This window comes from Gymnogyps californianus, chromosome Z, assembly GCF_018139145.2.
Source record: "Gymnogyps californianus isolate 813 chromosome Z, ASM1813914v2, whole genome shotgun sequence".
In the NCBI taxonomy this organism is placed as follows: Eukaryota; Metazoa; Chordata; class Aves; order Accipitriformes; family Cathartidae; genus Gymnogyps; species Gymnogyps californianus.
Genome location: NC_059500.1, coordinates 74,212,594 through 74,224,773, shown reverse-complemented (window position 1 = coordinate 74,224,773; position 12,180 = coordinate 74,212,594). Strand labels below are relative to the sequence as shown.

The following is a 12,180-nucleotide window of genomic DNA, read 5'->3' as shown; positions in this document are numbered from 1 at the left end:
GCTGTGTGGATACAGCTTGTGTGTGAGAACTCAACCAGGAGGACATTATTTGTGAGATGAGATCCTTGTTGCTAAAGAAGGCAACCTCCAGTGCCCTCGGAGGGGAGGAGGTTTGGGGAGGATAACCTAATTTTTCTGTGTACACAGAACTGACAGGATCTGGATCAAGTCCTGTATTCTGCTCGTGCAGACAAGCAGATCGTAATTTCTCCCCTACTTCATGAGCTCACACACAAAGTGACTTTTCCAAGGCTCCCAAATGTTTTCCAGCTCTTGCACACATCCTACATTTTGCCATTCAGTAGCACCCGCAGCTGTGATGCTGCTGGCCTGACCCTTGCATGCATGTGCAGGGTTTGCCCAGTTTACAAGCTGCTGTTGGCTGGGGTGCAGGTGGCCCACCTGCCCATCGGGGGCATCCCTGAGTGCTAGCCAACCTCTTGTGGTTCTCACACCCCTCCAGGAAGTCACAAGTGGCACAAGAGAAAGAGCTGCAGAGCTGTGTTTATGGGGCAGGCTCTCAGAGCAGGCTGTTGCAGGGTGATGGCAGGGAAGGGACTTTTGGCATGTTCCCAAAATCCTTAGAGTGAAAGGGTCTGATCGGTCATTCTTGTGCTGAGAGCACTGTTACTGGAAGTTTTAATTGTGACACTTCAAATGCAAATGGTGCTGGGTGCTCATGAGCAACACAAGAGCCATTTTCCCCTGCCTTTCCCGAGAGCCTTTTACAGAAGCAGGGCAGGAGCCCAGGCTGGCACGAAGGCGATGGAGCTCCCGCAGTGGAGAATGGGCTCTGGGGCCTGGCTCTGGCTGTAAATCCAACCAGACAACTTCAATTCCTACCTCTGTGTATTGCAGAGGGGAGCTCAGTGTTGCCTGCAAGTGGGATGAAACAGCATGTGCTAAATTATTTAGTTTCTGTAGCACCTCTGTGTACCAGCCACCTCTTCCCAGCTAGCCCAGAAGAGCCTGGAAGGCCATACAAGTATTCAGAGGCATCTTTCTGCAGGAATATGAGCTCCAGAAGAAGGTCTAGCTCTGATTACTGACTAGTTCTTTCCATTGCAGTGTTCAAAATGCTATTCAAGCCAGTTTCTGGATGTGTTTGAAGCCCATCACATGGCTGTGGACTCAGTCAGCTGGAATCCCTACCACTTGAAGGTCTTCATTTCCTGCAGCTCTGACTGGACAGTCAAGATCTGGGATCACACCATCAAGTAGGTCCTGCTGGGTTCTGGCATGGGCGGGGAAGTCCACCATGACATGCCAGCTGCGCATGTTGACTCTGCTCATACCTCTGTCTCAGTTTCCCTCTTAGGTGTTGATATTGCTAATTGCTCTCTTATCTCTATTTTTGGGGCTGATGACTCAGATTTGTGGCAGGGTTATTCTTCTGGAGCAATGCTATAGAGAAATGTCAGGGGCTGGCTTATGGCCTCAGGGGCCAGACACCTCCTAAGAGCCAGATAGGCAAAAAAAAATTGGAACATCTAAAAATACATAATGAAGTTCAGGGTTAGTAGTTGAGGAATATCTGGTTTCAATTAGGAAATTGATTTTGTTGTAAATCAGTCAGAGTCAAATATTTCCTGTTGCCAATACTGCTCTAATATTCAATGTTGTTGTCAGAATTCCAGAGAGGGAAAATCACTTTTTCCCCTATGATTATTAACCAGAAAGACTCCATCTTGCTGTGTCTGTTGGGGAGAAGCTTTCAAAATGCTTTCAGAAAGAAAGAAACATGCTCCCTTTCTTCTCATTGCAGCAGGAGCAATCCTGATCTATTTGGGTTGATGCTCAGCTTTGCTTTGCCTTTGGCTCAGACCCTGGCTGGTATCTGACATAGAGAAATACCCCATCTCCCACCTCTGCAGCTGGCCTTGAACAACACAGGCTGCAGCATCAAAGTGTTTATAGCTCAATGTTTCACTTCCAGAGCAGCGTGTGTTTAAATGAGTTCTTCTCCCTGGGTCTTTTTTTACAGGACTCCGATGTTTATTTATGACCTGAATTCTGCTGTAGGGGACGTTGCATGGTCCCCTTACTCCTCCACGGTCTTTGCTGCAGTCACCACTGATGGCAAGGTGAGAGGCTGGGAGCAACACTGCTCTGATTTGAGCTGAGAGAAAGTCAAGGGAGATTAGGGTTGAGCATGGGGACGGGTCAGCCCAATCCTGGCCAAGCATGTCAGGGAGCTGCAGATCCCCCACCAGCAGGAATCCACCACAGTGATGGGCTGAGTTGGCTGTAGCTTGCCTGAGATGCTTGTCTCAGGATGGCAGGGTCATTTTGTTAGCTTAAGGCCCTAAAACTATTAATTCCTTTTTGCTCAGTCTGATTATAGAGAACACAGAAGTCATAAAGCAACAGAGATGAGGAAACCTGGACAGCAGCATTTCTTACTCCTTCTCCTCCTAAGGTCTACCACACCCCTACGAGCAACAAGGCCAGAAATCTCTCAGTTGCAGCTCAATCATGCAAACAGCTGATGTTAAATCACAAATCAGAGGGCTTTTAGCAGATGCTGAGGATCAGCTGCACATCTCACTGCAGCCTTGACAAACCCATCAGAAATGCATGTGGGCCCTCTCCTCTAAGCACAGGTGCTTCTTGGGGACCAAGTCCCGCCAAACTCTAGCATAAGCAAGCCAAAACTCCCTGCAGTCCTAGTTTGCTCCTCTTACTTCAGGGATAGAGGTACTCAGAGGACAGAGAGGAAAGCAAGGTTCAGAGAACAGGCTGCTTTTGCCTATGCTTTCCTGCCCTTGGCATGCATATCCCTGGGCATGAATTGCTCACTCCTTCTCAATGCTGCTCCTGCTGCATTAAGGTGGGTGTTGCAAATGCATGCAAGTCCCTGCATGCTCTCGCGTTGACCACATCAGTGTAGGTTTGCAGCTTGCACATGCTAGGAGAAAACCACTTAACTCTATGTGAAATCAGCTTATTATCCAGTGCATCCCTGGGGATGGAGAGCTGATGCTCCAGATCAGAGCACCCCTCGTACAAGCTGACATCAGGGCATTGGTTCTGAACCTCCAAGGTATAGAGAAGCAATAGTATAAAGTAGTTATATACTTATATTGATATTAAAAAATCAATTATAGTAATATGCCCAGGGCCAGCCAATAGAACTTTGTTCCAATTAAATAAAATCAACATTTTCCCACTGTCTGAGGCTCTCTCCAAGAGTAATGATTTGGTAATGAAGTACTTAGACCAGTCCTAATATTGAGATGATGGCAGTTATATTTTTGCCCCAAGCCATCCATGGTAGTAGCTCAGATGGTTAATTTGGGCCTGGCAAGTAGCCAGGGCACGTAGCTATCCATCAACACTGGTTTTGTACTGTACGACCACATTGCTCTGTCACCATGGGCTGTATGTTTTGCCGGTATAAACTGGAAAGTCTGTGCAGTTTGGCCAAATTACTCTAGCAAAAAGATGGCCTTTATATATCTCTATCATTGAATTGATGCCTTGGCAACTTTATTGCAGCTTAACCTTTATGTTATAGCAAAAAATTCATTTCACTGATACGCTGGCTCAGGCTGTGAATTTGTCTCTCCCAAGCCAAGCAATAGAAATCTCTTCACTGGGGCACCTGGTCTCCCTGTGAAGCTCAGGATGCCACAGCCTACAGAAAGCAGTGTTGATGCTTTTCCCTCACAGGCAGGGTCAGGACTGGGCCCTTCATTCACGGATCTGTTGGTCCTCATTCTCCCATGTACCAAATGAAGGGCCTGCATGAATGAAATAAATGCATTCAGTGTTACACGTCCTCTGACTTGTTTTCCACAAGTGAAGCTGTGTGCGCCCTCAAACCTGGCAAGGGTCCTGCTGACATTCACAGCTTCGATTGAGTGCTGGGCTGAGCAGTGCAGAGAACTATGGGTACCCCAGCTGTATCCTGGCTCCTAACTGTGGGGAAGAGGATGGAGATGTCTGCAGGCAGTGATACATCCTGGGCAGCATGAGCAGATAACTCATGGTAACATGAGTTAAACATGTTTACTCATGGTAAACACTGGGTGTACTTGGATTTCTTCTTCATGTGGTCAAGTTTCTGCAGGGATAGCTCATTTCTGGCGAGGCTTCATGATACTCACTTGGCCCAGGTTCTTTGTCAGAGCTTTACCTGCTGCAGAGAAGCTCCTATGGACTTTGCAAGAGTTTGTGCAATGGGATCTTTTTGTCCCACCCCTAGCTTGTCCTAGCCACTGCTGCAGTGACTCTAGCTGTGTGGTTGCAGAGTCACAGTAGCTGCAGTACCCATGGGCCTGGAGTTTGTATGAGGCTATGGATAAGACAGAAGACTGACTTGGCAGCATTGTACCCAGGGTATCTCACCTTGGCTGTCCTACCTTGGATCTAATTCAGTAATCCTAATTAGATCCTAATCTAGTAGGATCTAATTCTGCTTTATGCCTTTAATCCCAAACTCTGAGAGGAGTGGCCATCAGCCAGGAGCAGCCCAGAATTGGGCTGCCTAGCAGGAAAAGTTCAGGCAAGAGCTGTCTTCCCATTGCAGTAGGCTGGCCAGGACTGATGCTGATAGAAATCCTGGGCCTCTGTGTTAGCCACTAACTATGCTGGTTGCAGCAGGGTGTGTCTGAGACATAGTTTAGTTTCTATTTTGAACAGAACCTTCTAGATCTGCAGTGGAAGTGAAGTAAATAATAGTTGTTTACAGCCTTTTCGTTCCTGGACATTTTCCACTTTGTAGCAGAGTGCACTTCTTGGGAATAAGTCAGCACCTCGCAAAGGGCAGTATCCATTAATACTGGGAAAAAATCTACATTAACAGGATATTCTATGATTCTATGACACAGAAAACTACAGGATGTGCAGCCAGAAAATAAAACATTAAAGGCCTCCTGTTCATAAAGAGCCTCTAGCTTTGCATCTGCACATAATTATGCCTGCAAAACTTGAAGGTTGCCTGGAGGTGGTTTTAAAATCAGGCCCTAATTGCAGTCTTAAAGGGATACCTGGCATATTTTGAAAAACACATTTCCTTATTCACGCTGATGCTATGTTTCCAAAATGTGTGTATCAGCCCCTAACTCCTAAGACTGACTTGGAAATTGGGGCATTTTAGAATCTAAAAACCTCTCAATCCCCATGAATCCAGGAGGTGGAGATTTAAGAAAAGCTGTAAATATCAGGGGCATTATGATAAAATATGTGTGTGTTGGCAGCTGGGCATCTGCTTCGGACAGCACCACTTCTTCATAAATAACCTGAATGTGCGTGTTCTGCTGTTGGTGCAGTGGATACTAACTGCTACTATTGCTCTTTATCATGTTCTGGGTAATTTCCTTAGTCTCCCGTTCTGCCTGATGGCCATTTTATTTCAGAATGAGTGTAAATGATTTGCAATGGAAACTGAAATAAAATAAAATGATCACTGAGACGTGCACATCCGTGCCAACACCGTGTGGAAAAAACCTCCTAATTCTATAACTAGGTGCCTAAATAAGTGGCCTGATTTCAAAAGGACTGGACAGCCAGCTGCCTTTATGGAAGCTAGTCTCTGCTGGATGCGCGCAGAGTGGTTGCTATAGAGCCTTCAGCTTTCGTTTCAATCAGTGTGCTAAGTCCACTGCAGTTTTGCTCTGTGATTGCATTTCAGATGACACTTGCATTCCTTGAAGACTCCACAGTGGTTCCTAAAGCAGACAGGTGGAGAGATCTGTTATTTCTAAACACGAGTCCTGCAGCTCAGTTGGCTGGCAGCAGCTCTGTGGTCCCTCCAGGCCGTCTCCGACAGTGACCTGGGTGCAGATAGTGGTGTGATTAGCACTGAAATAAAATGAGGTTAGAGAACACCTAGTTTAGTTTACGTTGTAAATGGTAAAAGCCTGACATGAAGAAAAAGGCTAGGTGGGATGAGAGACCCGCTTTGGAAATAAAAAAAAAAGTGGAGGTAGATTTGGATACCTGGACCCTTACACTTAGGGTGCAGGAAATCTGGGGATGTTGGTCAGCTTATTGTAAGGACAGATGGCAGAGAAATGGGGAGGGGTGGAATTCAATCCCTGCAGCATTCAGCAGGATTTTCCTTTGGGAGTTTGCTTTAAGCCCATCTCAAACTTATGGTTAAAGCAGAAAAAAAAATTTAAACATGTAAAAGTGGGAATCATACCTGAAATTTGCTTCTTGGGTTTCTTTTACTTACTTTCCTTAAATAAGGAAATAGTGTTGGCAGGTTGTGCTGTACAGGGGCAATGTCGCAAACCTCCACTTCTGGTTCACTCCGGGCATGCAGATGCTTTCTTGTGCTGAGTTCATGCATGAATGGTTACCCCTGTTAAAAAAGCCAAAGACACTCATGTCACAAGTGTCCCTGGATGGCTGGATCCCAGGCTGTGGGCCACAGCTGCCCCATGCAATGGCTGTAATGGTGTGGTCAAGCTGGGCTTGTTCAGCCTGGAGAAGGAATCCAGCAGCAGCCTGCCAGTGCCTACAAGGAGGTCATCAAGAAGTTAGAGCCGAGCTCTTCAAAGCAGTGCGTGAAGGGACGATGAGACACAACAGCTGAAATGCGTTGAAACGAGAGGTTTGGACTGGATATAAGGAAAAACTTTCACTGCGAAGGCAGTCAAGTAATGGAACAGCTTGCCCAGAAGACATTGTGCCATCTCTGTTCATGGAGGTTTTCAAGACCAGATTAGGTAGAGCCCTGAGCAACCGCATCTGACCTCAGAGCTGACCCTGCTTTGGGCAGGAGGTTGGAGTAGAGACTCCTGGGGGTCTCTTCCAACCTGAATTACCTCCTAACCCTGTGACGCTATGAAAAGTCCTTGTGTGAGAAGGAGGATCCCACAGGTTTTACAGCAGGCTTGGGAGCATGCACTAAGTATAAGTCCATTTGCTCTCATGTTTTTGTGGTCTGACACAGTCACTTCATGACTAATGCAGCAAGAGCAAGGTGATGTTATAGCCATCTTTAGTAAATATTGGTAGCCTCAAGATAAATGCCATCCAAGTGTGCACTCTGCAGAGAACGCCGCTCAGACATATGCTCCAGGGCTTTTCCCCATTACTGAAGCTGTTGACCTTTCAAAATGTGAAATACTTGAAACGACCCAAACCTTCAGGAAATTAGCTAATGGTTTGTGCTGCTCAGGAAGTGAGTGTGCCCTTTCCTCCTTGTATAAACGTATTTTACTGAATAACTGTTTCGTTTGAGAAGTCTTGAAGACCAGATTCCTGTTGTATCTCACCTACAGGATAAGATGCCGAAGAAATGCCTCTTGTCTTGATACCCATCCTTTCCCAGCTAGGAGAGAAACACTTGTTTAGCACTGGCATGCGTGTGTGTTCCTAGGGCAATTTGCAGAGACTTGCTGCCCATTTAGCATTGACCAGCAGCAAAAGCCAATCTCTGTCTTTAAAAGCATGAACAATTTTGCAGATAAGAGGCTTGCTAAACCTTTCAGGTTTGCAAATATTTCACTGGGTATTTTGGACCTAATCCTGCCTCTCCTTGTAGGGCATGAATCAGGGGTGCCAGCAGACCTCTCAGCATCAGTCAATGCTTTTGCCCGGGGGAGTCAAGACTGTGAACCCCTCACGGCTACAGATGTCCCTGCCGCATCTGAGTCTTTCCTCCTACCCTTCTACAGTAGCCCATGGGGTTCATCCATGCCTTGTGGGGCTGCTGCTAGCTCTGCAGGGCTGGGATGAGGTGTCTCCTGGCTCTCTGCAGCATGGCTGGGGCAATTGCTGGGTGTGAAAAGACTAAATGAGTGCAGATCCCTTTGCTGTCATCCAGAAGGACCTTTGAGTAGGCTAAAGTGGGCAGGGGCTTTCTTAAAGTGTCTTTGAAGTTGCATTCATACATAAGTGGTTGTTTTCCAGTAAAACTATTCATTTTCTTCTGCCACAAAACGTAAAAGGCTCTTTCTTATTCCCTGCTGAATCTTTGAGATTGATGTGGACTGCTGGGCAGACTTATGTCTGCTTTAAAACAGGGGCTGGTGGCATGTCAAAGCTCAGTGAGGTAGATGGGCAGAGTCCCTGGAATTAATGCTGTCTCCACTTTGTGCCAGTCAGGCTGTGCTCCCTTCTCCCCCCCCAGCCACCAGGCTCTCTGTGCACTGGCACTTCTCTCCCCCAGCAGCTGCTTTTAGAGAGTAAAGCCAGCCTGGAAGACTTTGGTTTGCCCTGCAGGGTCTGAGCCCTTACTTCTATCCTGCTGCAGCTCCTATCCCATCATAGGGTGCTCTGGTGGGCTCCAAGCCTCAAGATGTGCATCAGGCACCTCAGGACACTGCTGCTCACTCACATCCCTTAGCTACTGAGTTGCAGCTGAGGTGACTTTGTCAGCACAGTAGTTGGTTTCAGTGCAAAGTCAATTTGATAAATTTAAACCCCTTTCGTCAGTGTCTTTGCAGGAATTGTTTCTTACACAGATGCTCGCAGACCAGTTTTTTATTACTAGAGCTATTGCTCTTTCAGGTTATGAAATACAGCATTTTGACGAAACCCACCTGCTGAGATTAACTAGTTCATTCAGCCACACAGGAACCAAGTTTGCCTTTTTCTGCTTGCATGGACATATGTGAGTGAAAAAATTACTTGGGCAGCATCTCCAAAGATTTTGTTGATTCACCTGTTGGACTTTGCATAGAAACCTACTGGGGGCACAGAGCCCATCAGGAGTGCCTGTGAGAGTTTAGAAAGCTGCTCCTAGGTGCCCCTCTGCTCTTCATTATCAGCCGCCGCTCAGAATGGTCCCTCACTTAGGTTTCAATTTGCAAGTGGGGACAATTGGCATTAGGGCCACTGAGAGCTTCCAGCTGTCTGCCCCATCCTGCTGTACAGAGACAGCAGCTCCTGAACCTTGATGTTTATTGCTTGGCATTTTATAATGACCTGAAATCTGTGCTGGTTTGTTTTAAATGCCAGTCTCCAAACCGTGACAGTTCAGTATCTGCCTTATGAACAGCTTTGCTGGCCTGCCGCAGGGCTGCAGGTGGCAGAGAGCAGTGACTGCTTCTCCCGTCAGACTCGATGCTGCCCTTGCTTGTGCAGCTGCCTGCCGTCGCCCATGCCCCAGCCTCCAGCGCTGACTCTCTGCAGTGGGGCATAGCCAGGACCCTGCCAATGTGTGAAGAGCTGGAGCTTGGTCCATGTCTATGAGGACATAATTTCAGCCTGACATCAGGGGCTGGGCTGTGCATCGCAGTAGAGAGAGCGCAGGGGGACTGGCACAGCTGGGATGTATTCACGTAGCACAGCCGTGGGAGGTTTGCCCCGGGGTACATAAGGGACTGGTTGAAACAGTCTCATTGTTCTTCACCAGGTATTTGGGATGGGATGGCAGAGTAAGGAAGTGTCAGAGGACTGGAGGAAAGACTCTTTGCCCAGTATTCAGGAGCATGACAGTGCAGGAGAGATTAGGCAGCCTAAATATGCTATCCAGAAAGATCCTGGGACAAATCATTGAATGGTCTATTTGTAAGCACTGGTAGATCAAGGAACAGCCAGTCTAGTAAGGCTTTAGTAAGGCCATATCACATAAAACTGATCTAATACTGTTCTTGAGAGTAACAGGCCTGGTAGATCAGAGGAAGGAGATGTAATACATGCTTACAGGTTGACTTCGGGCACACTGTTGGCACAAGTCCATAAGCAAACTACAAGGCAGGTGAGAAGGTGGATGTGGCACAATGGAAGTCACCCTCAGCAGAGTGTGCAGTGCAGCTAGGGTTGCTTCGGGGACAGGGCCTAGCAATGAAACCCAGCAGTAATTGTGGGGGGACTAAGTGGACAGGACTTACAAGTGCTTTGGTGCCAGAACTGAAATTGTAAATGAGCTCGGCAACCTCAGCAGCAATTTGCAATCAGTGAGATGAAATTCAATAAAGACACAAACCAAATGTGCAGTATGAAATAAGCACTAATTGGGGAAGCAGCGGGACTGTAAGGGAGGCTGGGGCCAGGGACTGCCTGTGCTGCTGTGCTCTCGCTAACACTGTGCTGCTGACTCAAACCCTGGGAGATGCAGGGGAGAGTCACCCCATGAGCACAGCCAGGGCTTAGGCTGGACTTTGGATGCTGATCTCTAAGGAAGCATCATCTCTGCTGTTGAAGAAGGGATTGCAGCGTAGTGCAGAGGTACTGGCTGCTATCATCAGCCTAGCTATTGCACAAGTTCAGCACAGATTAGTTTCTCTGTTTGACTTTCACCTTTCAGAAGTGATTTGGAAAGTAACATTTAATTTAGTACAAAAGTGAAGAGCGGAAGGAGGCTTTGTGATTCATTCCAAAGCATGCTATTAATGTTAAAGAGGAAAAAAATTAAGAGTCACGGACAACATAAGAGAATCATATTAGACCAAACTGAAGTGCAGCCAGCGCAGGGGTAGGATGTATCAGCTATTTAGCACCAGATAACAGCATTCAGAAGTGTGCAGGACAGAGACATGAAGGAGATTATCCTAATCACTGAGACTCTCAGAGCAGAGCCAGGCTGGCTGAAGTGGTGACTGACAAGGAAGTTAGCTGGGATAAACAAGCACTTTCTTGTAAAACAATGTAACAGGGTTTCCAAAAGAGGTCAAATGGTCCTCAGTTGGTCTGAATGAATAGCAGCTCTTCTGCATGCTGAAGCTTTGATTTCTTACTGACTTGTGGGAGTTGAGTCAAATCAGCGGAGGCTGATGCTGTTTTCCTACCATGTCAAATGGGGAGCGACCCAGTTCTTAGTGAATGAGGAAAAGCTGAGATGCAGCTGTACAGTGAAGCAGCTCCTACAGTTAAGCCAGGTGACACAGACGTTCTCTTCCCTGCTGTGTCACGCACCCTGGAGCAGCAGGCTGAGATGCTGCAGGGCAGAGGGATGTGCTTAGCCCTCTCCCGAATCCCGGGACATGCAGCCGGCTCCTGGCTGGCAAAGGTCACCCGGCTCAGCCCAAAAAGCAGCTTTCACAGATGCCTGCTTATCCTCCTGAGCTCAAAACTGCCTCTGAACATACCTGTAACAGAGCTGGGGGCTGTCCTTTCACCAGTAGCATGAAAGTGCTGTGAAAGCCCGTGAATTTTAGGGTCTGTCTGGTGCTGGTATCAGGGCAGCCGAGGACCAGGATTCCTGTGTCGTCATCGCAGAAGCAGGGAGGCAATGAGTGGTTTCTGAGTCGGGCCTCCTTTCCTCCTGCCAAGCCCCTGACTGCCCCGGGTGTCAGAGGGACCAAGCACTGTCTTACAACCCTTATTTGTAACTCAAAAATGTCCTCCTAGAGAAAATTAACTGTATTGGAGGCTGTTCTGGCTGCAGTGGGAGTATAGAAATCATGCAAAGTAAGGCCTCCACCGCATGGCAGCTTGGCTTTGATGCAAGCTGGGGCTGCCCTGCCAGCCCAGTGCCTGTAGGATGCTCCAGCAGCTGTCTTGGTGCTAGACAGGGGCTGGGGGTGGCTTGCACACTTGTTAAATATATTACCTGAGAGTTTGAAACAAATCATCCGTGGAGTTTGCAAATGGATGAGGTATCATGATTCAGTCAAGAAAATGAGGTAAATCCATCACAAGGACAGTGAAAGCCAAGCCGTGAAAGAGATGTCAACTGATAAAGGGCAGCATGATATTAAATTATCCCTCACCTTTTGCTCTTGCACTGATTTTATTCTTTGTTGCCAAGTTACCAGGTACATCTGCCTTGTTCTTACACACATATATATTTCCCCTCAGTCTTGGTTCTGGTTGCCATCAGGTTGTTTTTGAACATGCTAGCATTGCCCAGACCACTGCTGTGGAATGAAGGCTTGTAAGCCTGGAAGAAAAGGACAGCAAAGGCTGCAGCTGCTGCAGACCCAGCGTGTGTTCGAGGCATGCAATAAAGGCAGGGTCGGTCAAAGTAGCTCTTCAGCTCCCATCTTCATGGGCCACAAAAGTCAAGTAGTTTGTTCTGCTGGTAGGGAGGTTGGTTGCTTTCAGGTGGTGCTGTTTGGAGGGTCCAACTGTCCCCCAGATCCCCTGGCATTTCCTTCCCTGGGATTGCCAAGCTACTGTGCTGCAGGGCAGGGGGTGACAGCAGAGTGTAAGGACAGAGGGGTCCAAGTCACCTCAGAGCTGCTGAGCGGATGAGAGGCTGGGCTGACTTTCAGGCTGTAAGTGCAGTTTGCAGAGCAGGTGGGGAGAAATGAGATGTTCAAAACTCTGAACGTGTTT

At 47.5% G+C, this 12,180-nt stretch overlaps 1 protein-coding gene across 1 annotated transcript in view; it reads left to right on the top strand.

Moving 5' to 3' along the window:
- DNAI1 (dynein axonemal intermediate chain 1) overlaps positions 1-12,180 on the top strand; it is a 151,273-nt gene that overhangs the window by 104,113 nt on the left and 34,980 nt on the right. Inside the window, exons 20-21 of the mRNA XM_050913638.1 lie at positions 1,069-1,217; positions 1,985-2,084. Coding sequence (XP_050769595.1) covers positions 1,069-1,217; positions 1,985-2,084 — 249 coding nt within the window. The remainder of the gene's footprint in view (positions 1-1,068; positions 1,218-1,984; positions 2,085-12,180) is intronic.